Here is a 27,031-nt window from a genome sequence, read left to right on the forward strand (position 1 = left end):
GTGTGTGGTGGTGTGTGTGTTTCCCTGGCCCTGTGCTACTGTGCTGTGTGTTCCTGTGCAGCCACTCCTGCAGTGTCTGTCTCCCTGGTTGTTTGTTGTGTGGTGCAGGGTGTGTATTGACCTGGCTTGTTATTGTGCATGGGTGCACAGAAGGGGCACATGGCATGTGCCTTCATGGTGTGTGCTAGTGTGTGGTGGGAGGCGGTGTGGCCCTCTGGTCTTTGTGCCCTGTGCATGCCTGGCACTGGTCCTGCCTTCTGCATTGTGCGCATGTATTTCCTTGTGTTCACCGCTGCGCTGATGTGACCGGGACATTGCTGCATGGTCGCGGAGATGTGTGTCTAGGATGCAAAGGGGTGACTTGGTGGCAGGTGGGTGATGTGTGGGTGCCCTTGTGGATGTGTCCCTGTCCCCACCAGGGTGTCTGATGTGGATTTGGACCCTGTGTCAGCCCATGTGTTGTGTGTTGTGTTTGTGTTATTGCGTACCTGTGGCGGCGTCCGCGGAGGTCCATGAGTTGCTGGTGATGTAGCAGGTACAGCACCGGAAAGACGTGTAGAGCTGGGTCCATGGGGGTCGTGACTGGGTGATGTGGACCGGGACTCTGGTTTTGCGCTCCGCTGTCGAGCTTCCGGCGTCTCTGGTTGGGCGGTTTCTCCGCTGCGGTGCTTCTGCTTGTTTGGTTCTTCCTAATTTGTGGAGCGAGTCGGACGTCATTCCGCACGGCGGAGAGTCTCCATTGGCTCCCACCGCCGCGGTGGCAGGCACACTTTGATGGTGGTGCGCGTCGCACGGCGGCGGTCGGGAAATGGGCTATGTTTGGCCATACCTGCTGCTCGCGGGTGAAATAAAGCATTTTTCCGCACCGCCGCCACTGCGGTGGTGCCACCGCCTGACATCCTAATGGACCCCTAAGGGTCTGATTAGAAGTTTAGCGGATGGGCTACTCCATCACAAATGTTACGGATATCCCGTCCGCTGTATTACGAGTTCCATTATATTCAATGGAATATAATGGAACTCGTAATGCGGAGTGCGGAATATCTGTCATGTTTGTGATGGAGTAACACATCTAACAAACTCGTAATCAGTCGCTGAGAGATTGATAGGATTGTTCTTTGGCAAAATGCCCGTTAGCTTCTAATATCACAGATTGGTCTTTAGAAGGAGAGATGGAGCACGCTGAAATAAGACAGACATACAGCATGTGCTAGTTCGAGCCAATGCCCCTATAAAAAGATGCCAAAATATGTCAGAGGAAAGTATATTTCTTTGAATGGAAAGGAGATAGCGACCTAACATCTAATTTAGAATAATCACTCAAAATAAGTAGTTCTTAACCATTTGACTTGTGTGGACCCCGACTTAATCATTCTTGGAATCCTGTAACCCCCACTTAATTATTATTAGAATCCGGGGATCCCCAGTGAGTCATTACTGGAAGCCATTGGTCCTGGGTTAAGCACTTTGGAGGATTTGCCCCTCAAAACAATACACAAAAAAATCAGAAAAGATCAATCATCAAACAAATAGCCAAATGATGAAATATTTTATTTAATTCACATAAATATAAAAAATATAAAGGTTCATTTTTATGGGAAGGTTACGGACTTTCAATATCCCACTGAGGCCTCCCATCCTCCATACTATATTCTGTATGATTAATATGTACTGCTCCCACAAATCAATCTCAAGACACCAACTTCATTCTTAATTTCTAACTGCAAACTCCTTCATATTTAAAATTTTTCATTTTTATATTTTGCTTCTTTATTTGCAAACACATAACTACATGTTCTAATCACTCACGGACCCCCTGAGTAGACATTGCGGAGCCCCATGGGCACCCGGACCACAGGTTAAGAACCTCTGCTCTAAACAATTGATGATCCTAAATAATTTAAAGAACCTGATATATCAGCATAGACGGTCCCAAGGAGGGGTCCTAATGGCAATGACATTTAACATACGCGTTTTCAACAGTTTACCCTTTTGTTTGTTTTTTGACAATGTGTGTAAATTGTTTGCTTCTCTTAATCAATAACACACCTTTTTCTTTGTAGTACTTCATTAGAAACAAAAGGTATTATGTTCTGGATCAGTGGGCTCTTCGCTGATTTTCTGGTTCAACATATTCACACTTCAAGATAATAAATCACCACGATGAACTGAGAGGTATGTAAGGTAGACCATACACTTCTTTTTTGAGGTTGGAGGTGATTCCAGGAAAATGCATACACTTTGGTACTTGGACCATGGGTGACACATCATTAAAAAATCCCAATTTTACATAAATGTACCTACCAGTAAAGATGAACTGCCACATGCAAGGTCAGTAAATGTTTAGTTGGAGACCAGTGGCAGCTTCTTTCGAATTGATAAATATAGACCCCTCCAGTAATATTGCATCAACATCAAAGGACAACTATAGAATTCACAATATGCAAATAAATAGTAGCACAAGCATGAAACATGTTATTCCTCTCTTAGAAGAAAGTAAAATAAACAAAATTGGAAAAAGATAAGTAACGCTAAGACTATTATATTGACAAATCAAAATCTGAAAAAATACATTGGAATATGAGTCGAGTGACATGAACTAGTACATCAATTCTGGTAGAGGTTTGAAGAGAAACGGCGGTCCATGAGTTTCTGGTGATGTAGCAGGTACAGCACCGGAAAGACGTATAGAGCTGGGTCCATGGCGGTTGTGACTGGGTGATGTGGACCGGGACTCTGGTTTCGCGCTCCGCTGTCGAGCTTCTGCCGTCTCTGGTTGGGCGGTTTCTCTGCTGCGGTACGTCTGCTTGTTTGGGTCTTCCTAATTTGTGGAGCGGGGCAGACGTCATTCTGCACGGCGGAGAGTCTCCATTGGCTCCCACCGCCGCAGTAGCAGGCACACTTTGATGGTGGTGCGCGTCGCACCACGGCGGTCGGGAAATGGGCTATGTTTGCCCATACTAATATGGCAGCCGTGAGTACCGCTGCTCGCGGGCGGAATAAAGCATTTTTCTGCACCGCCGGCACCGTAGTGGTGCCACTGCCTGACATCCTAATGGACCCCTAAGGGTCTGATTAGAAGTTTAGCGAATGGGCTACTCCATCACAAATGTGACGGACATCCCGTCCGCTGTATTACGAGTTCCATTATATCCAATGGAATATAATGGAACTCGTTATGCGGAGTACGGGATTTCTGTCACGTTTGTGATGGAGTAACCCGTCTAACAAACTCGTAATCAGGCCCTGAGAGATTGATAGGATTGTTCTTTGGCAAAATGCCCATTAGCTTCTAATATCACAGATTGGTCTTTAGAAGGAGAGATGGAGCACGTTGAAATAAGACAGACATACAGCATATGCTAGTTCGTGCCGATGACCCTCTAAAAAGATGCCAAAATATGTCAGAGGAAAGTATATTTCTTTGAATGGAAAGGAGATAGCGACCTAACATCTAATTTAGAATAATCACTCAAAATAAGTAGTTCTTAACCTTTTGACTTGTGTGGACCCCGACTTAATCATTCTTAGAATCCTGTAACCCCCGCTTAATTATTATTAGAATCCGGGGACCCCCCAGTGAGTCATTACTGGAAGCCGGTGGTCCTGGGTTAAGCACTTTGGAGGATTTGCCCCTCAAAACAATACACAAAAAAATCAGAAAAGATCAATCATCAAACAAATAGCCAAATGATGAAATATTTTATTTAATTCACAAAAATATAAAAAATATAAAGGTTCATTTTTATGGGAAGGTTACGGACTTTCAATATCCAACTGAGGCCTCCCATCCTCCATACTATATTCTGTATGATTAATATGTACTGCTCCCACAAATCAATCTCAAGACACCAACTTAATTCTTAATTTCTAACTGCAAACTCCTTCATATTTAAAAATTTTCATTTTTATATTTTGCTTCTTTATTTGCAAACACATAACTACATGTTCTAATCACTCACGGACCCCCTGAGTAGACATTGCGGACCCCCATGGGCACCCGGACCACAGGTTAAGAACCTCTGCTCTAAACAATTGATGATCCTAAATAATTTAAAGAACCTGATATATCAGCATAGACGTTCCCAAGGAGGGGTCCTAATGGCAATGACATTTAACATACGCGTTTTCAACAGTTTACCCTTTTGTTTGTTTTTTGACAATGTGTGTAAATTGTTTGCTTCTCTTAATCAATAACACACCTTTTTAGGTCTCGCCTTGCTATCGCGTAAGCGATTGCAAAGCGAGACTATAGCATACGGGTTTCAAAAGTGCTCCCAAAAAGCGGATTGCATGGCTAGCACGCGCACAATCACGTGCATCGTGCCTCCATGCAATCCGCCTTTTGGGAGCACTTCAAAGGGTCCGCTCCCCCGCCCCCAAGCGCGCGCGCGCGCCACGCTCCGCCGGGCTTGTTTTTCTTTTTTTTTTAAACTTCAAGCGCGAGGCGCGCGTGCGGCCAATGCTTGTTTATATGGGATCCAATCTGATTTACAACCTGTAAGACGAACAGAGACAGACTGGAGGGCACTATAAATGATGAACACATCACCCTTGATAAAGATAACCAGCCAGCCATGATCCTTCTCAACATATTGGTGCTTATGGCACCGCTGAGCTCAACATTCCGCTGAAGACCTTGAGAGGTCGGTTTGGTGTATGCGGTATAGCTCTTAAATAAATCAATTTCGCATCCCCACACGAGTTCAAATGCTACATGCGACTGTCACCTACTACATCTGTAAAAAACAAATCAGTCATATGTAAGGTGTAAATACACAAATCTAAATCGGCATGGTGGGCAGCCCTGAACATTACTACAGCTCAATGGATTCTCACATCCTGTGCTCGCGCCCTGCTGATTCGCCGGTCTGACACAGCTCTGACTCTGACGTACACGCCTTACGCTTCTTGCAGCTGCAGGGCGGTTGCAGACGGCAAAGCAGACTCAGCAAGTGACGCCGACAGTGATTATCGTGCGCGCCGAGTGAACCTTCTGCGTCAATCGGGATCTGGTGTGAGTTTAACCGTGAGCTGGTGAGTGAGTCGGTCCATGTGGCGCACGTTTTACGTGAGCTTGTCAGCCTGTCAAGCCCGCTGCGCCACGGTCGGCGAAGTCGGCCTCTGGTAGTCGGGCCTGCGCGGCTTCGGCAGTAGTGAGGCCGTGCCCATGCGCGCGGTGCACAAAGGGGTAGCAGCTGACGTCAAATTGGTGCACTGTGATTAGCGTTTGGTCTCGGCCGCTGGTGTTCAGATCTGTATTAGGCCGTATTATTTAGCAAATCCAGACAATACATTTACATAACCTCCAAGGTTTCAGATTACTTTTGTATGACAGTTCTGTGTTTTCGGTGTGCTCATGTGTGACATTTCTTTGGCTTTGAGTGATACTGTAGGTAGCGAGTAAAAACAAGCAGTTGTGCCGTGCACCATTGTGCACAGACCCCGAACATAAGGTGTGTATAAATGTAGAGCTAGCATTTGTTTACTTGGGAGCCATTAGTTGCAGCCTGGAAGACATACCGCTGCTTTAGAAAAACCTTTATCTTTTTGATGATAAGGAACGTGATCCTATGAAATCACTATAAAATTGGACCTGAGGCATTTAAGACAGCCGCCCAAACGAGCATTGGCCTGGTATGATTTACAGCCAATTCACCAGTGAGAAAAGTGCACATACAGGTACGAGAAAGTAAAGCGCCATTGGCTATAAAGCTAGACAATATTAGTAACACAAGACAGAGCATTTAAAATAAGGGTTCCGATTGATTTTCCCCACAGTCAGACAAAGAAATGTGAAATATGCATGCTTCTTAATTCACGTCATTTTCCCCATAGTCAGACAAAGAAATGTGAAATATGCATGCTTCTTAATTCACGTCATTTTCCCCCTAGTCAGACAAAGAAATGTGAAATATGCATGCTTCTTAATTCACGTCATTTTACTTTTGGGGGAAAAAAACCATTTAGACTTGCCTTCAAAAGTCAAATGTATTATGCTGCTTCTGTGAAGTTTGTTTTACTAGTTCACTCAGACTCACCAAGAAGTAACACCTGTGATATTGCCTCATCTTTATACTTGGGACGGTTCATGTCTCCCTTTCTCTGAAGCCGCGAGGAATCTTGGGCCTAAACAGGCACAAGTCCTAAACAAGCATTGGCATAAGGTCTCGCCTTTGGGACCTTATAAGTATTTTTCCTTGGTGCAACATCAACAGTTGCATGGCTAAACACATAAGGTCCCAAAGGCAAGACCTATTGGCTATGCCAATGCTTGTTTAGGCAAGGTGGCATGGTGACTGTATCACTGCTTAAAAGCTTCTGAGAAGCAGCTGTGTTTGCATGAGTAGGCGGGAGGGGCGAGGGTTTGGAACTCTGCAAACAGGAGCCCTATGCAGTTTTATTGTGCTTACTGTCACACAAGGGTCAGGGTTTGGTGCTTGACGTCGAGAGAAGAACCAGCAGAAAAAGCAACATTGTTAGGGGCAGAAAAAAAAATATTGTAATAACTTAGACACCGAACCCTGGAGTGTGCAAGAGCTCTTCTAACTCGACTACTATTGTATGTAATTATGCAGTCTAAGAAAATATGTAATGTTGGTAAATCAAACATACTTTAATTCATTACGATAATATCCATAATGCAATTGTTTCTCTTCGTGTTATTTTATCATGACTTTTCAACTCACGGCATATGCTACAGACCATTTCCTCTTTTGAGTTACCTAAGAAAAGCAAGCACATTGCAGAAAAAAAAAAAATGTACTCTAAATTCAGTCTCACCACAGCCCTACATAAAGTGATGTATTAAAAAATAAATACTTTTGTTTGAGTAAAAAAGAAAAAAGTGGGGCTGTTCAAATTTTAATTTGAATCAGGCATAAAAGCGCGGAATGCCACGATTCTAAAAAGGAGCCTACTGAAAGTGGCTTTTAAACATGAAGAAAAACAAGCACGAAAGTGAAAGCTCATTGAGGCACGCAAGGCTTAATGAGCCTTGCCAGAAACCCACATGGCCACTGCGCCCGTGAACGCAAGTGCTAGGCCAAAAGCCTGTGGCAGCACTTTGAAAACCTACACACTAGATTTCTCGCAGAGCAGAGCATGCGCTGGCTCAGCGAGAACTAAAAACAAGCATTTGCAATGCAATAGGTCTTGCATTTATACGAGTTTGAGCTATTGGCATTGTAAATGACAGTGCCTTTTATTTATGTTTTTAAAAAACCAAACTTGAATAAAAAGCATTGTCATTTACAATGCCAATAGCTCAAACTCGTATAAATGCGAGACCTATTGCATTGCAAATGCTTGTTCTTTGTAGTACTTCATTAGAAACAAATAGGTATTATGTTCTGGATCAGCGGGCTCTTCGCTGATTTTCTGGTTCAGCATATTCACACTTCAAGATAATAAATCACCACGATGAACTGAGAGGTATGTAAGGTAGACCATACACTTCTTTTTTGAGGTTGGAGGTGATTCCAGGAAAATGCATACACTTTGGTACTTGGACCCTGGGTGACACACCATTAAAACATTCCATTTTGACATAAATGTGCCTACCAGTAAAGATGAACTGCCACATGCAAGGTCAGTAAATGTTTAGTTGGAGACCAGTGGCAGCTTCTTTCGAATTGATAAATATAGACCCCTCCAGTAATATTGCATCAACATCAAAGGACAACTATAGAATTCACAATATGCAAATAAATAGTAGCACAAGCATGAAACATGTTATTCCTCTCTTAGAAGAAAGTAAAATAAATAAAATTGGAAAAAGATAAGGAACGCGAAGACTATTATGTTGACAAATCAAAATCTGAAAAAATACATTGGAATATGAGTCGAGTGACATGAACTAGTACATCAATTCTTGTAGAGGTTTGAAGAGAAACGGCTTCTATGGTTGGACAGTGCGTAGTTTCCTTAACATTGACATCACAATAAATTATCTTTTCAGCAATAAGTGGCATACATAATCCTCACCATTTTATAACATGCCTCTTGTCATAACTGCATAGCATATTTTAGCATGGTTCATATACATGGCTCCATCTCTTACAGGTAAGACATTTTTTGGACAATAGTCCACTGGAAATTGAAACATCTTTTCACAGATCTCTACTATTTCTTATTCCACTGATTCTGCATTATTTTAACTATCCAGGTCAAATCCCACCAATTCTCTTCTACCCACACACTGGAATGCAAAGTTTGATCCTTGCACGATGTACAAGACGGACTAGATGAGGTTTGGGATTGGGTACTTCTTTCAAGAAGGGGCTTTTCCTACCAGGTATATGAGGAATAAGTCTTTCTTTAATAGGCAGCAGTTCCTGACTCCTGGGAGAAGCTTCCTTTAACACTGTCAACAATCACACGGAGACGGTTGCATCTCTTGGATATTTGCTGGCTCTGCCACTAAACGTGGTAATCCTCCTTCTGCCAGAACCTACACTGGTCACTGCCAGTCAGCGGTGAAATCCTAGGAGGAAATGGAAAAAGCCAATTTTTTGTGAATTACAGCTTCATGAACCAGTTCAACTATCTGTTTGTTTGTTGAAATTGCAGTACTGCAGGAGGAAAGGTTGCCACCTTTGTACTTTTATTTAACAGGTACCTCTGAGGATATAAGCTAACCACATTCAAAGGCACTCAAAATTGAGAGACTTGCTCATTGGCAGAAATTGCCATGTTTGCCTATAGTCAGAACTATAAACAAAGGCTGTAGGAAGAGAGATTAATAAAAACAATTTAGCTATTATAAGAACCCACTGCCCCAAGGGAGCCCTAATCATTATAAGACCTTAAATGAGACCTTATTCAAGTCAAGACCTGAAAGAGTTGGGAACTTGACATACATGTACTTAGCCAGTGAATCGGTTATGATGCATTTTAGCTTTGTTTTAACAGTAACTAGTATACGTGCTAAGTGCACAATCACTCAAACTTGCAAAAAGAGTCTTTGCTGAGAGCTAATTTACACTAGAGCGTAAATAAAGAGAACACGTCAGAGATGCACCAAAAGGGTAACATATCACAACATACTCCAATTACTTATCTACAGTGTTCTCCCTTGAATATGTATTCCCTTATATAATGAATATAATGAATCCAGAATCTGACCCTGTAGCTAAACCCTAAACCTATTCCTGAGCGGAGAAGAAATTGTTGGTGCGATAACTACAAATTTCACCGCTCAAGTGACACTAGACAAAAGGATCCATTCTCACAGACATCATACAGTTATCAGTTGGAGTAGGTAGTAATATAGTCATAGATTTCACACTCAACTAATATTATGTCTGGAATAAGCATATCAAATTTACTGCTATTACTGTGGCCATTCTCATTGCCTAATTCACTTTTAAAAATATATCCATTCTCACTATGCTCCATCATAGAACACCCTACACACCTCATGATGAATTGCTTGTTCTTTCTAATTTTCTATACCAATTCTTACTATTCCATAATTCTGCCTTGTTTCTTGGTGATCTTAATCTCAAATTAGATTCACCAGCCGAAGCTGCAGAATCATTTCCTGCAAATCCAATATTATCAGGTCAGCACCCACACAATTATATTCCTACACATGAGCCCGGGAACTTACTGGACCATATAATTGCGTCTGAGAATTTTAACCTCACGTCCAATCCCTTTACCCTAAAATGGTCAAACTACTTGTTCAGTCCATTTGAAATCTCATGGCAGAGTACAACTCCCACATAAAGCATTACTACGGTTTCTCTCCATAACAAATGGAACCAGATAAACCCCCCTGATTTTTGTGAAATGATTAAAAACTAGTTTCTTAATTGCACAAATAGATTTTGTCCATCAAATCCTAAACATAATTTTTCAATCATTAACGCTGCATTAGCTGAAATGGTCAATCGGGTTTCTCCTTTACGATACACATGGTCTATTAAAACTCCTAGAACTCTCACACATTAAGAAAATCTTTTGTCCATTAAATAACTAGGCATTATGGGGCACATGCATCAAGCATTTTACCCGTCACAAACAGGCCGATTCGCAGAATCTGCCCGTTTGCGACCGGTAAAATGCAATTTGCGATGCATCAAATAACATGCATTCACAAATTAGGTCATCGCAATTTTTAGCGATTACCTAAATTGTGAATGCATTTAGGGAAACACAAATTGCGATTCCCTAAATGTGATGTATTATGCATTCGCAAATTGGGTTGTTACAATTTGAAATCGCAAATTACCATCAACTTCAAGTTGATGGTAATTTGCAATTCCTTTGAAAAATGCAAATAAATGCATTTTTCAAAGTACATTGTGGTGCACACAAACACCCTTAGGGCATGTGTGTGCACCACAAGGGCATACCTACCTTTTTTGGGATGCATCAGGGTGGCCTTTTGGCCCCCTTGCACCGTTCAAATTGCTTGCGCAATTTGCGAGTACCTATTTGGTACTCACAAATTGCGCATGCAATCCCATTAATTCCTAGGAGCCTCTAGGCCCATAGGAATGAATGGGTAGCCATTCCTTAATGGCAAATCACAATTTGCGAGTCGCAATTAAGGAATGTCTAGGAATCGCAATTTTTTTGCGATTCCTACATGCAATTTAGGAATCGCATTTCCTCACTTTGATGCATGTGGCCCAACTAGCAACTCAATGTGCCGAAAGGAGCTGGAGGAAAAGCTACACCGTGGATCCACATGTTTTATTTGAAAACCAATAACTGGAATACAAAGAGGCCATGAAGGTAGCACATTACCTGTTACACCAACAGAATAACAAATGCTCCTAATATGGCTAAATAACTCTTCAGAATTGTTTCAGAGTTCACCTGACTCAACCTTTGTTGGTGGTTGTCTACAAATGTTTTAAAACTGAACTCATCAAAATCTGAGTTGTGTTTTTCCAACCTCTTATCTGCTCGCTGGGCTGACATTCACTGGCCAGTTCCTCGCCCCCATTCAGTTAAAACTGTCCATAACCTTACAGTTATCTAGGATGAGAAGTTAGTCCTCAATCTCAAGATCTCTGACGGTAAGTAGTTCCTTTATTTTTATTCGAAAACTCTTCAGCATAATCTGCTTTCCATTGATTCTAAGTTCCATATCCAAATCATCAATGCCGTTATGCAATCTAGGCTGGATTATGGTAATAGTATCTATCTCATCTTGCGCAACAAATCCTTGAATCATCTCCAGCTCAAAAAAAAGCACAGCAGCCAGACTTATCACTGACTTCAAGAAGTGGCTACCTATCTCACCAAACTTGCATCAATTTAAATCTCTAACCATAATTCATAAATCTCTATATTCTTGTCTGCACCTTTCCTAGTTTATAAATTCAGCTTGTATCATGCTCCTCGCTTTTAAAGGTCAGAAGGGCAATTCCTTCTTTACTTCCTGTTACTCGCAAAGAACATACTTGGAAAAGATCAGTCTATGCAGCCAAACTTCCTTTATGTCTACGTTTTCAACCTTCCATGTCTATGTTTAGAAAAAAGCTAAACCCTTGGCTATACAATTTGTAACATCTCCATCATTGCACCCAGTAACTGATCCAAGCGGCAAGAAGCTTCTGCGTGTGTGCGCTTTACAATAAACAAACATAACATATTATCGCATAACATGACATAACAGAACTGTGATCATCTAAAGAACAGACAAAATACAGGGTCATGTTTTGACCACTGTCAATATAGATCAGAATGGTATCCTATCTAGGACAGTGTTCAACAGGCTGGTCAAGACATTCTTATCTAAGCCCCAGTTTGTATAACATCTAAGGATGGACTATTGGAAGGCATCGTGGTGATGAGGTTCCTGTTGCTGCTTTACAAGTGCACTGATTTTTTAATGCACTTTTGTAATGCGCGGCTCTGCATTATAATAGTCCCCGAATAGCTGCAGGTAGGTGTGGCATTGTAAAGGATTTATTTTGACCCGAAAGTGAAGGTGTATAACTTATTTTATGATTAGAAGTGTTTGCCTCTTGTCAGGATGGCACAACTGGTTAGCGCCTCTCGCATATGGAAACATATATTTCTCTTACGTAGAAGAATGGAGTACCATTAGCCATTCATGAAGTGTTAAAATACCAAACCATGACGCAAGGCACATGGGCAAGCAGAAAAGTACATATATGATAAATTGGGTGCCCACTGAACTTTCTTCCCACGAACAATTTTTGCCCCATTAGCCAGTGAGCTGTGAACTCGCGCCAACATTACATGTGTCATGGAAGGTGAGGGCTCTCCGCAGTGCTCTTAGGCTAGATTCATCCGACAGCCTGACTGAGTACAGTCAGCAGACACTCTGCTGATTCTTCTGATGCCGCTGAGCACACTGACCAGCAAGGCCACGTGTTCTCTTGTGGGTCAATGTGGAGTGATGGAGCTGAATGTTTTCGTGCACATCTGATACAATTATAAATGCCCTGAATTTTAAAGATGAAAATGAGGCCAACTCTTCACAAAAGTCTCCAGTGGTGTGTGACATGGAGGGTATTCACTGGTGACTAGGAAAGGATCAGAACAGAGAAGAGATTCTGTGGGGATGTTTTGAAATAATGAAACTTTTAAAGAGATATCTAAGTTTAGCTTCCAAATATCAACCGTTTATGCTTTCAAAAGATATTTACATCACATTGAGTCTTCCATGTTCTATATTTTGGGTCTTGCCCAAATTAAATGTCTAGTTCAGACAGCACCAGGGCACTACTGATCCCTGTATTACAAGGTTGTGTGGATTTAAGTACTGCAGGCTTCTAAAGGAGGTTCTTATAAGCACCTCCCTTTCTTGATTATTAAATGTTCTGAAGCTTGATTTATTTCTTCATAAGCAACACCCAGTTCGAACCTGCAGTCTGTAGCTTAAAGATCCTCTCCTCCTGTAACAGACAAAGCAAACACCAACTCATCCCTACAAAGTGGAGTCTTCCCAAGCGACCGAAAACAGCTCAACACAAGTTTAGTGAATAGCAAGATTTGCAGAATGCGCAGTCTGGACGGAGCTGTGTATCTTGTTTGTTGCTATATGTAAGTGGGAGGTGGGGGATAATGCACAAAGTGTGCTATCATTGCCAAACATTTTCCAGCATTTTCCTAGGATGAAATGTCCACCCTCTGAAAGGTCCACTGTGGCATATCTTCACGGAGTTTAGTAGAGCTTCTCCGTCCGTCCTAAATATCTTTAGTTGTTACTACATGCACGGCCACTGCTCTGGATCTCCGAAGAGTTTGTGAGTGACAAATGTTAGTGTGTCCTCAATGTTACAGAAAGAATGTTCTGTCATTTTGTAGGTTGTTGAATTCCATCCTTAATACTTTCAAATCGAGAGTGTCACTTGGCTGTGTAAATGCGTCCTCCAATATTACAGAACTGACAAGCTTGTAAAAGAAATTAAATGTGACTTTTTGTTTTTTTGTTACAAAGCAGCAAAAATGTTCAACTCGAATGCAGCAACACCTTAAATGAAATCTATGGGTGACTATAGTCAGTTTCTAAGTTCCTGTTTGGTCCAGTGATGTGTTAAGTGAATTTCATATTTGCATCCCTGCCTCTTGGTCCCCCTGGGGGACTGAAGCATATATTAAGCTTGTCAGACTTCGCCTTTTGTGCATCTCTATGTTCAAGGTTCAGAGAGGAGCCCCAGGACCTGAAAGAATGAGGCTGCTGCAGACCCTGGCCTTCTGTGTCCTGCTGTGGACACCCTGTAAGTATGCAAGATCTGAAGTAGGTTTGGCTTTTCTGGCAGTCATGCATATAACTATGTGTATTTACACAGCTAGTGTTCATAAATGTATTTCTCTCCCTCACTTTTCAGATGTTCAGGCTCAGAAACCTGTGATAGCTCCCACGGTTGAGGTCAGTCTTGGACAAAGGGCCGTGATTGGCTGTGAGGTTGGGGTGAAAGACGGCGATTATGTAGTTTTCTTCAGACAGATCCCAGGAGAAGCCCCGAAGCTCATTCTGTATCACTATCACGCCTGGAGCGACCCTACATATGGTCCCGGGATGTCATCTTATCACTTCACTGCCACAGTGAGCAGCGCCGGAGCCGGGTACCAGCTAATTATAAAAGATGCTCAGACGACAGACGCGGCGCACTATTACTGTGCAAAGTGGTACCCCAGTGTGAGCGGATAAACACAGTGACACAGAGCCTGACAAAAACCTATGAACCCAATTGAGGAACAACATACTCAAGACAGTAAGTCAAAGTTTCAAGGAAAGGAGAGAAAAGTGTGCAAAGGACTTTTATTAATTGTTTACAAACAAAATCAACAGACACCATTCCGTATTTAATTGTGCACTATGTCCATGCAGGGGCCGAGGAATAGGGATGAGAAATCGATACATTTTTTTGAAGGAGAGCAAAGTCTGATCCGGTGCCGAGCAATCAAAACTGTTGTAAAAGTCATTTGTGCAACAAAAGTTCAGCATGATACCAGAAGGGCTTCAGAATTCAACAACGTGTGTCCCTTTATCGTGAATAATCATTTTACTTCAGTGTGTTAGATGATACAGTTGTATTCATTCACTGCCATTTATGAGAAATAATAGGCCGTGAACTTGAGATCATAAACCTATGTGAGCCGCCCCCGCCATGTCCTCACAAAGGTTATGAGTGAACCAGAGACGTCAGTTATGACGCGCTCCTATTTAGACTATATTGTTATTGTGAGGGAGCAACATTATATAGTATTTTAAAGAATATATCAGATGGGATTTTAATCAGCAGACATTCTGAACAGAATCAGATGGAGGCCTCCCAAATGTGATTATCAAGTAAAAAGAGTCAATCTCAAGTAAATTAATTGTCCGAGATCAGACAATTTGGTAAAGCAGGGAAGCTGGGATTGGCCTGGGGTGTCATGCTTACATACTTGCATGTCAATTACTGGATACATAGCTCCTCCTTTCCACAGTTTAGCAATAAAGGACAGAGCCTTGTGATTAATTGTGAAGCGCTTTATCAGTGCACAGTGTTAAACAAATGCACCTACCACCAGGGCACAAGTGCTAAAAACAATAGTGGTGGGACTGATTGGGATAGGCAAACTCATCACGCGGAGTGATATCACAGGAAGTGATGTCAGAGAAAGCTATGCCATAGGCCTGCAAGATGCCTCACTTCAGTGAAAGGGCTGTTTCACTTCTCTGCTGGCCTAGCGCTCTGATGTGAGAACTGCTGGCTTAACCAAGGCGGAGCCTCAGTGGTGGTTCTCAACCGGTCCAACTGGTGCAGCACCAAGGGTGGGTCTGTGGGATGCGCACTCATTCAAAACCGCAGGTGTGCGCCTGACTCGCGAGCAGTTACTTAAACGTTGTCTTGGCTGCTCCAACCAACATTATCTGCCAAGTGGCTCCACATCACATGTGACACCTTCGGCCAGGTCTGGCCTCTTAGCCAACATCACTCTGCATGTTGGAATATTAAGACCCTGGCGTCTCCACGCCGACACATGTCGTCGGCTGAAAACTGGGCATTGGCTGATAGTTTCATGTTTGAGCCACTTTGCAGATGTTAAATAAAATGTAGCTTCTCATTTTCTACCTTTTTTCTCCCCCGTCCCATCACAACTGTATTTCTCACAGTTTTTTGTATAAAAAAGGTTTATTTTGGCATGAAAAGTCAAAACAATTTTTGAGAAAAGAACCAATTTTTCTGCCTCCAAAACTGGTCCAGCTCTAAAGAAGTATTTGTTGCACAAACACTTAATTTATTCTCTTGCTGTCCAGGGGCTTATAATATTTCCGCAACAAGACAAGGTTCACAGGCAAGTAGGGGAGAGGATCCGGTGACATTTGAAGAGCAGATTGTTGCATACAATATTAGGAAATTCAGAGCGACGCATCTCTCGAAATAAAACGAGGTGCTAAATGCACCTTTATTGCCTAGAACAATTCGAGGTAAATTGAGGTTTAGGCGCCATGGCACAGTACGACATGCAGAGCACACACATGATGTGAGCAGGCAAGAGACACTACACAAACCAAACACAGGTGCTGGCCCCTCCAGAGCTGTCTTTGTGCAGCCTCACAGGAAGGAGGACCCCTCCAGTCCCAGGGTCCCTTCCTTTGACTCAAGTGAGAAGAGTCCACTCTCTAAAATTAGCGGGGGGTTCTGTGCACCAGCGACAACACCCCGACTTGTGCCCTGATTGTCACACCTTGAAGCAAGTTCGCAGAAGAATTCTTTCAGGAAAAAGACACAAAGTTACAAGGAGCCCCACTGCATCCAGACCAGCCTTTCTATGACCCCTTCTCTCTGGGCCGAATTCACAAGAAGGCTTGGCTCGTTCTCAGCTTGACGGGTTAAAAGACCCTCGAGCTGAGGCAGAGCCGGGCTTATGCCTTGATCCAGGCACAGCCTTGACTTGTCCATGTCTAAGGAGAAGGATGAGGAGAAATAGCCCTATTTGTTGTTACACTCATCATGACTATCATTCCTGATGTGACAGTCTGTGCTATCACTGATGCTTTTGGTGATGTCACGTGCAGTGTCGTGTGAGGGTACTTTGGATCAAGGAGACATTATTTGTAACTGATTACCTAATACTTCTTTCACAATCAATATTGTTAAAGTCACACAAGAAAAAACTCAGGTCTTGATTTACTGCTGAGGCGTATTGGGAAAGCTGTCAAAAACATGTGGCAGTCACCCAGCCCAGGCACCATTCAGATGCAAGGATGCTGGTTTCCTGATGGCTGAGCCACTTGGTTGGCTGCTGGCTCAGCCATCTTACATCCCTTTTGGTGGCATATCCTCTGATAAACATAGTGACAGAATGTCTGCTTATTTCAGGCAGGTCGCAGGTCTTGTGCAGCCCTTTGAATTAACTTTTTTTTGTGTCTGGGACCTCCTTCAAACATGAGACCAGATATAAAAAAATCAAATCTAGCAAGCGGCAGAAGAACAAGCACTGGCAAGGCCTAGGGGTCTCGCCTATGTGAGATATTTTAGCTTTGTGGTGGTATTTTTGGATGTACAGCATTCTGACTGCTGTGCAGCATGGCTGAAAGCAGAAAAATGTGGTTAGCGCTGGCCCTTTTGTTTTACTTTCAACCATGCTGCACAGTAGCCGCACTGATGTATAACATGGCAAGGAAAACATTGACAAAGTCAATATCTCCAGCAGATGCAGAAGCTTTCACAATGCCTGCCCTAAGAAAAGGGGGAGACCCTGGTTCATCATGGAAATAGCCACATGTAGAGGCAGAAAGGGACATGGTGTGATAATCACAAGAAGTGTCCAGTGGCAAATGTCCAGAGCTTTGGTTCAGATCCCAGCTTCTACAACCCAAACAATGTCTGATCTTAGGTAGATCTCCAAATATCCCAGATCTGTACAGAACTAATAGATGTGCATAGATTCCCTTTTAGCAGAATGAGCTATACAGTCTAAGCAATCATTTTTTTAATCCGGCTACACCTTCATACCCAGTGCAGTGCTGACAGTGGGTGAGGACATACGATTGTACAACTGAAATGCATATTTCTGGAGCAGGGGTTGTTTGCCACCGATGCAGGGAATTTTACAAAATTTGCTGCCTGGCAGCATTTGGGATTCAGATGTGGATCCAGACGTATTAAGTAGAAGAGACCAAAGCCCTTTGCACATAGGATCTGTGAATTGGAATTTCAACAGGATGCAACATGTCAAAACTGGTTGACCAGAGTACCATGCTCATGGACAGGTATTGTATATGGTAAAACAATGCATTGTTTAGTTACTTCTATCAACAACTGACTTCAAAAGAACGTGGCTGTTATTTGTAAGACCTGAACAATCGCCGGTGAGAAACTGGGTTGTTTGTTGACTGTAGTGTGAGCCCTGGCCAAGCAACAACCACAGTCCCCTTGTAGGATGAATCACAAAAAGTCACTAAATTAACCTGTGTGTGATCCTGGGTAGCTTGGTGTTGGACTTGGCCCTTCTTGGCGGGTGCCCACCCCCGCTTATCTCTTTATTTTTGCGGGAGCCCACCCCGCATATTTGTGCCAGCCTTCGCGGGTGCCCACCCCGCTTGCTTTATCGTATTGCCAACCGAAGGCGGGAGCCCACCCCGCGCTTCGGTGAAGAGAAAGGAGAAATCCCCGCCGCAGCCCGGAGTCCCGGCCGCGTCATCCCCCTGCCACGCTGGGATTGGTCCAGCGGGAGGGAGTGTGGCCCACGTGATCGGGGCCTCCAGGAAGGACGTCGCTTACGGAGGGAGTGTGGCCCACGTGATCGGGGCCTCCAGGAAGGACGTCGCTTACGGAGGGAGCCGCCGGGAGCCCACCCCGCGCTCCGGCGACCAAGAAGTGCTGCCGGCAGAGGAGCGGAGTCCCCACAGAACAGCCACGAGGCTCCCACGCGGTGCCGTGAGTGTTTCCGAGCCCCGGGAGGCTCCAACGAGGCCCGCATTTCGTGGTCAGAGCGCCCTGCGTGCTCCATCGTGGGGGCATATTATTTTAGAGCGCTCGTGGGGCTCCAACACCCCGCATTGTTTTCTTCGAGCGCTGGTGCGCTCCAACATTATTGGGGGCCATATTTGTTTGATTGAGCCCACGAGGCAGCCCATTGTCATAGCCCAGAGAGGGCTCCAAAGGCACAGTAGTGCCCAAGCTCATTTTCTCCAGCTGCCCAGCACTTAGTGGGCAGCTGCAACGTTTAGGTTGTGCATTGTGCGCCTGGCTTGCGCCGCCTGCGCAGTCGCGCCCTGACATTATTGGATATTGGTCATTTCTACACCCCTGAGAGGCCAGTTGGCCTGAGGACAGTTATCTTGTGTTGTGCCCTCGCCTAGGGCACCTGGTGATTTTTATATATGCACTTTTGCGCCTGCGCAATGTCTTCAGGATATTTTCCTTCCTAAACTGTGTTTATGCATTGGAGATTGTTTTACTAGTAGTAGTTATGCTAGTGTGTTCATGTTTCCCTGCGTGATGTTTTCCTAGGGTGGTTAGGATTGCGTAGGTGGTACTTTCTGTTACCAGTGGTTACTGGTTGTGCACTATATCTTCTAAATTGGTGCTACAGTGATTGTATGTGCTATGTTCTAAAGGGCTAATTCCTACGAAGTGCTAGTTCTACAAGTGCTTATTCCTGACAGTGGTCCATGAAGCCCTGTCCCCTGTAAATAATTCCCTTGTAAAATCTCCCCGTGCCAGTGGCACATTGTAAAGTGTGTATTTGTTATCTAATGTGTTTTACTATAATACAAAGGCTATTTTTATATAATACCTTGCGTGGAGTTTCCTTTCTGGTGGGCCTTGGGTGTTGTTGCTGGGTGCGCGCGCAAACGCTTTACACATCGCCTCAGAGATAAGCCTGACTGCTCGTGCCAAGCTACCAAGGGGGTGAGCAGGGGTTATCTTTGGCGTGTAACTTCCTTGCCCTGACTAGAGTGGTGGTTTCTGCCTGGCTTTGGCGCAAGCCCTAGCCAACCAGAAATCCCATTTCTAACACTTGGCACAAAAAGTAGTCAGATTTAACTGAGAGACAATGTGTGAAGTATTTATGCAGCACACAAACAGTAATAAAGTGAAAACAAAGCACAGGAAAAAATCTACACTATTTTAGAAAAATAGACTACATCTTAGTAAATTATTTGACACCAAAAAGTCAAAAATCCAAACAGTAGAACCGGAGTTATGAATGTTTAAAGATTTTCATGAAAATAGCGCCAAAAAGCACCAAGTAGAGTGGGACAGAAAAACTGGGATTATGTAACACCAATATGGTAATTCTGAATTCTACTTTTGTTATTTTTGCTCAGCAAAGGCACCACCCAATGGGGTGAGACTGGCATAGAAGGGATGCTTCAAGGGCAAAAATAGAAAAAAGGGATTTTTTAAGTACGCAATGAATGTAAGATGTAATGAAATTAATATATTTTACCTAAGTGTACTTTTTAAATCTAAAATAACCCCCACCCATGGCAATTCAAGACTCCACTAGAGGTAGAAAATATCCCAAACAGCCAACAGCATGACATGAGAGAGTAGAACTCCTGTGTGGAGGAGCCAAAGACAACTCTACATATATATGCTTAAGTATGGGTGACAATGCATCTTGCAGACATTTGCATTGTCAAGCCAGACAACCTAGTCCAGAGGGCGGTACTCATGCATCTACAGTCAACAGCATGAGGTGAGAGAGGATCTATTCTCTTTGGTGGAACTAAAGAACTATCTGTGTGTATGTGAGAGTATTGGTAATAATGCCTCTTGCAGACTTGAAAACACTTTTTTGGACCTCTTATAATTGTTGCTCCTTTAACCCAACTGCAACAAATTTGGAGTATGCACCCAGAAATAATATACTTTTTATTAAGTTTTGTGCAAATTGTTGTAAGCAGGCAAAGTTATTACCAATAACAGTATTCATTTTTCTAGGTTGCATTGTGTTGCTCTAACTAAGAGGCACCCATAGTACTGACTGAAGGGATTGGCTTTTATTCTGGCACTTCACTGTGGAATAAGTCTTTCTTTAGTAGGCAGCAGTTTCTGACTCCTGGGAGAGGCTTCCTTTAACACCGTCAACAATCACATGGAGATGGTTTCATCTCTTGGATGTTCGCTGGCTCTGACACTCAAAAGGGTAATCCTCCTTGGGCCAGAATCAACATTGGACATTTCCAGGGAGCGGTGGATTCCTAGGAGGAAACAGAAAAAAGCCAATTTTTACTGAAGTACAGCTTCATGAAGCAGGTCAACTATCTCTTTGTTTGTTGGAATTGCAGTACTGCAGGATGAAGGGTTCTCACCCTTTTACTTTAGCGCAACAGGTGCCTCAGGGAATATAGGCTAAACGCACAAGGCACTCAACTTGAGAGAATTGTTCATTGGCAGAAATTGCCATGTTTGCCTATAGTCAGAACTACTAACAAAGGATGTAGAAAGAGAAATTAATAGAAACCATTGCGATATTTGGATAAGAACCTGCTCTCTCTGGGGAGTACTACTATTTATAAGATCTGTGCTGAGATCTTATTCAAGTCAAGCTCCAAAAGGCCTGAAAGAGTTGTGAACTTGGCATAAATGTAGTCGGCCAGTGAATGGGTAAAGGTGCATTTTATCTTTATTTTTACAGTATCGTGTATACGTTTGATGTGCACACTCACTCAAACTTGGCAAAATAGTCTTTGCCGAGAGCTAATTTACACTAGAGCGTAAATCAAGAGAACACGTGAGAGGTACACCAAACGTTCTCAGGGTAAAAAATCACAACATACTCTAATTACTACATTGTTCTCCCTTAAACGCTTATGTGCATATATAATGAATATAATACATTGGGAAACTGACCCTGTAGCTAACTCTCAATTTCCTGCACTAAGAAAGAAATGTTGGTGCAATAACTACAAGTTTCACAGCTCAACTGACACTAGACAAGACAAATTGATTCATTCACACAGGCATCATACATTCACCAGTTGGTGTAGGTAGTCATAGAGTCAAAGATTTCACACTAAACTAGGACCTGGCCTGGCAGTTCGAGCTGGACTGTTCCCATAAGGAGCAGGGTCAAGATGGATTTGCATATGGCTGGGTCCTAACTGGAGTGGTATAGTGAGCAAAAGAACGATGGATTAAACCCAGATCTCTTGACTGGGGGTTAGTGGTTGAAAAGTTTCAGCACTCCGCCCATCATCTCCTTGTGTTTGCTTTGTTCGCCATAAGTGGCCAAGGATATTCCCAGACGTGGGTCCCTTGATCTCTGTGCCACTGGATTCAAGCTAGCCTGGCTGATGATGGGTGATACCACAAAACCAGTCCCAGGATGCTTGTTTCCGGTCCAGGGAGGATCTGGCCTGGCAGTTCAGCCTGGACTGTTCCCGTGAGGAGCAGGGCCAAGACAGATTTGCATATGGCTGGGTCCAAACTGGAGTGGTATAGTGAGCAAAAGAACAATGAATTAAACCCAGATCTCTTGAATGGGCAAGAGTGGTTGAAAAGTTTCCGCACTCCTCCCATGATCTTGTTGTGTTAAAGGATCAAACCATGATGCCAGGCACATGGTTAAGCACATCAAAGCATAAAGGAGAAATTAGGGTGTCCGGTGAACTTTCTACCCATAAAACACATATGCCCTATTATCCAGTGAGCTGTGAATTCGTGCCAACATTTTATCTGTCATGAAAGATGAGAGCTTTCTGCAGTGCTATTATGCAGGCTTCATCCGACAGCCTGACTGAATACAGCCAGGAGACATTCTACGTCTTCATTTTCTACAGCTGAGGATTCTGATCAGCAAGGCAACGAGTTCTCTTGTGGCTCAATGTGGAGATATGGATATGAAAGTTTTTGTACACATCTAATACAATTATAAGTTGGATTTGTTCCATTTTATCCATTTCCTTCATCTGAGGTTTTTATGTGTTCTCCTAGTGTTTGTATTACCTTACATGTCTGCTTTTATTATTATATTAAATTTGTATTCATTGCCTTTTATTGCATGGGGCGTAGGCTCCAAATGATGTTATTTATAAATTTGAATGTGGGGGCTCGACCCAGTCCTCAAAAGGATTGTTTTAATGTTTTAATGAAATGCTACCGTAATGCATTTGCACTTTAATGGTCTATTGGCCGAATAAAGTTTCCTTGATGATGATGACAATTATAAGTGCCCCGAATTTTAAAGATGAAACTGAGTCCACCTCTGCACAAATATTTCAAACGGTGTGTGCCATGAAGGAAATTCAATGAAGACTAGGAAAGGATTTCAGAACAGAGAAGAGTTTCAGTGGGGAATTTTGGCAATGATGAAACTTTAAAATAGGTAGCTAAGTTTGGCTTCCAAATAACAACCTTACATACCTTCAAATGATATGTATATCTCACTGAGTCTTCCACATTTTAGGTTTTGTGTCTTATCTACATTAAGGGGCCTATTAGGCGATCCACCCGCCATAACTTCCCGCCCGACCGCCATTTACACCCAGCCATATTAGCATGGCGGGGGGTACTGCGGCAGACGAAAAGACCGCGCGCCGCTTTTCCGCTGGCAGACAATCGTCACGATTGCCGGCCATGCGGAAAAAGCCCACATTTAGGTGGCGGTGCCTTGCAGGCGGAGAATGACTTAACGGGCCCCCGGTGGATTGGGGGGGGGGTGGCTGCACTGGGGGGTACCTATGGTACCACCCTTCATTGCCATACACAAGGTGGCAGGCACCGCGTTGTGCTTGTCACGTTGTGCATTGCAATGCACGACATGCACCTTTAACATTGCGGCGGGTGCTGTTTGCAGCACAGTCCCCCGCAATGTTGAAGTCAAGAATGCGCCTGTCAGTGTGGCGGGCGCATCCTAATTGGCCCTGCGGGTCAACCGCACCTCTGGCGGGCGGTCCCGTTTTCCGTTTCAGTGGCGGGCAGACTCAGTCTGCCCGCCATCGTAATGGGGCCCTAAGTGCTTAGGTGGGAGTTGTTCTGACCTGAGGGCATTATTGAACCCTGAATCAAAAGGTTGTGAGGATTTAAGTGCTGCAGGTTTCTAAAAGATGTTTTTATCAAGCACCTCCCTTTCTTGATTTTTAAATGTTCTATATCCTGATTTAATTAATCATAAACAACACCCAGATGGAGCCTGCAGCTTAAAGAAACCTCTTCTGCCTTAACAGACAAATCAAACACGACTCATCCCTACCAACTGAGGGCCATATTCACAAGGAACTATCGCCGAATTAACGGCACTTTATCGCAACCAAAGTCGTGATAAATTTACCATCCCATTCACAAGCTGGTGCTAACAGCCCACTGCACCAGTTTCCCTGCGATAGCAGCTGCAAAAAACATTGCCACAAAGGACCCCAGCAAAGATCGCTAATGAGATGCAGAGTGGGCATTCCCGTGCCAAAGGCCGCAACAACACCACTCCTCAACATTCACAACGAACAGCCACATCGGCGATAAGAACACAAAACAGGCGATAAGGCACGTTAGCACCAGGAAATCTACACCTGCTTTGACCTGGTGTTAAGCCGGACGGCAGCCAGCACCACAAAAGGGAGACCAGCCCAGGGCCACATCGGAAGGGCAACAGATGCCATGGAGCCAAACATCATGCGGCCCGGACACCCAAGAGGGCCACAACACCCACCGACAACACACCCCGGACCACCCCTCCCTGGCACAGCCCGACCAAAGACATGCCACATCAGCTAAACCCAAACATGTCCAAAATAATCAGCTTGCCGTCGCACAATCACAACTGGTGACCTGCATGTGTCGAAACAGAAATGAGCAGCACACATCCACTTCCGAAGCAACAAATCTAACTTTATCGAAAATATCACAGAAATGAAATGATGACAAATGGCCGCTCTCCTCTGGACAATCCACAGGTCCCAGTCTGCAAGACAAAAAACATGATGAGAAGGTGATTCCTGCGCACATCAAAGGACAGACAGAGCGAAGGAGAGAAAGAGGAAGAGAGGGGGAGAGAGAGAGAGAAAGAGAGAGAGAGAAGAAGAGAGGGAGAGGGAGAGAGAGAGAGTGAGGGAGAGAGAAGGAGAGAGGGAGAAGAAGAGAGGAAGAGGGAGAGAGAGTGAGGGATAGAGAAGGAGAGAGGGCGAGCCGCCGCTGCGCACCCAGCGCACACTGCTCACCTGCTGCCACCGGTGTGTCTCCAACCACTTGCCGGCATGCATAGCAATACCCCAGGTCACACATCTGACACAGAGCCTTCATCTGAAACAGAGTCTGAATACAAGATTGGCACAGTACACAGAATTGCACAAGACAACATCGCCTGCTGGCCCATGCACACCCAAGCAGAGGCACACCAGCCCTCCCGCCGCCCATTGGAGCTTGGCCACCCATGCACACCCAGGCCTCAATGCTCACCTTCCGTCACCGGCGCGTAGACGGGAGGTCCCACTTCGTGCCGCTGCAAGTTACAAGCCAGGGGCCCGTGGACATGGCATCCTCCACACAATGCAGCCACGCTCCGCAGGCCACCAGGTCTCAGGTGTGGTGCTGGGTCCTGATTACTCCATGGCATGTGATATACCAGTGCACCTGGCACCATCGCAGGCTGCGAACCCACTCAGCCCTATGGGTGCCACTAACTCTGTGATTCAGGAGGCGACACCACATGGCGGTAGGCCCGTGCCGTCCGCCAAGCTTCGGATGCCACCAACCATGTGCGCAACAACTAATGTGCCCATTATGGATGAGAAGGGTGGAACGTCCATCATCCAATCAGCACCGGAAGAGGGGGATGTGATGCTGTCGGCCCCTTATATTGGCACAGTCTCATGGCCAGTGACGCCTGTGCTGGATGGGTGTGGTGTGTGGGAAAACCTGCCCTCAGTGGGTGGCTTGGACATGCTGATGACTAGAGCAGTGACTTGCACACCACCAGCGAGTACGCCTGTGAGGGGTAGCAATGTGGCCCCCCCTCGGAGCGTAAGCAGAGTGGTCTGGTCTGCTGTATGCCGGACCAGCGGAGGGCTTGCAACAATGACTCGTGGGCTCTGGGTGTGGTTCAGTCCATGTCCAGACAAGGAAGTGACCGATGCGTGTGTCTCTGTTGTAGTGTCTACGGGTCCCTGTACACAAAATGCAATCTTGCACCCTCTGACTCGCATCCCGCAGGTTGAACAGTGACGCAAGGGAAGGCACTGTCCACACATCCATCCACACATCCATACATGAATGATGTAAGACATGACAAAGCAGTGCGTCACTAGAGGTTTATTGGCACATCCAGTGCAGTTCGGCAGCTGGAGTGGTACAGGGCAATGCCGAGCACACCCCACAATAGGGGCCCGTGGAGGGCCAGCCAGAGTCCATCTGGGGATGACATGTACTGCAGTAGAGGAAGGGTACAGTTCGCAGTCTGTCCACAATGTCATTCTTTGTCAGACAGGATGTGTCAGTCCATGTCGCTGTCCAAGGTGAGTGCATCTGAGTATATCTGGGGACAGTGGAAGGTCATGAGGCGATGTGCGGCACCAAGCAGCAACAGGCCCGTTGGCGGGAATGAATGCTATTGCCTCCTTCTGATCACAAACCCATCCACGTCCTCGTCCCCGGATGTGTTGCATGCCCCAGCTGTTCCGGCTTCAGGTGCCTGGGTGGATAGGCCTGCCGCACTGGGAGGCACTGACCAGGGGGCTGAGATGTGGATGGTGTGGGGGCAGCAGCATTCATCAGCGCCACGCCTTGTGGCAGCAATGCCATGATGTAGACCTGCAGGGCATGATAGATCCCAGCTACATTTCGCTGATGTGCAGCGGTGGCTGCCATCCTTTCCGCCTCCATCCGCAGCATGTCCTCCATGAGCCTCCGTATGTGTGCCAGCTCACGGCTGGCATCGCTGGAGCCACTCTGAGCGGACAGGTGTTCTTCCTTCCGCATCATGGCTCCAGCTCCAGCGATGTCAGTCATGGCTCATTGGAGACCATGGGTCGGGCCTAGACACCCAAGGATGGCTTCCAGTTTGGTAGCCATGAGGTCGAAGCCCACCTGCACCGGCTCAGCCATCTCCCTCTGGCCCTCCAGCACACGGCGTTGGAAGGCCATGTGTTTTTCCTGGGGGTCTTGGGAGAGTGCCAGGGCTGTGGGTGCCTCCTGCTGGGGGTTTGGGTGGTGGGTGGGGTCTCTTCGATGTAGCTGGGCTGCCTTGATTCTGGTGGTGATTGGCGGTTGAGGTCAATGATGTCTTGGATGATTTGGGTGTCGATGCTGGTGTTGTCCTCCTCCTAATCAGTGAAGAGTGGCTGGGACTGCTCTGCAGGGGGTGTTGACGGTGGCCCTGCGATGTGAATGGGAGATGGTGTATTACAATGTGACCACATGTATGTTGCCGCATGGTACATGTTGACATTCAGACAGCATGTCATTGTACATTGTGACAGTCTGTAGATCTGGGCGATGACCCGGGGTCATTGTGGGTGTGCACTGTGCTCTGCTTGATTGTGCATGTGTGCCATTGTGGCCAACTCCACCCACCCCCCCAGTACCTGTTGGTCACTCACCCTATTGCGGTTGTGTTGTGTCCTGTCGAGCAGTGTCGGGTCCCCCGACTCCGGCCACAG

The 27,031-nt window shown here is 45.0% G+C and overlaps 1 protein-coding gene across 9 annotated transcripts in view; it reads left to right on the top strand.

Annotated features, from left to right (window-relative positions):
- LOC146772742 (immunoglobulin lambda-1 light chain-like) overlaps positions 1 to 27,031 on the top strand; it is a 365,210-nt gene that overhangs the window by 149,174 nt on the left and 189,005 nt on the right. For 2 of the 9 annotated variants that reach the window (XM_085636778.1, XM_085636783.1), the window contains exons 1-2: positions 13,632 to 13,709; positions 13,821 to 14,140. The exons of the other annotated variants lie outside the window; for them this stretch is intronic. In XM_085636778.1, the coding sequence (XP_085492904.1) occupies positions 13,661 to 13,709; positions 13,821 to 14,140 (369 nt within the window). In that variant the 5' untranslated portion in view covers positions 13,632 to 13,660. Of the gene's footprint in view, positions 1 to 13,631; positions 13,710 to 13,820; positions 14,141 to 27,031 lie in introns of those variants that run through there. 9 annotated transcript variants of the gene reach the window in all.

Source organism: Triturus cristatus, chromosome 12 (genome assembly GCF_964204655.1).
Source record: "Triturus cristatus chromosome 12, aTriCri1.1, whole genome shotgun sequence".
NCBI classification, from domain to species: Eukaryota; Metazoa; Chordata; class Amphibia; order Caudata; family Salamandridae; genus Triturus; species Triturus cristatus.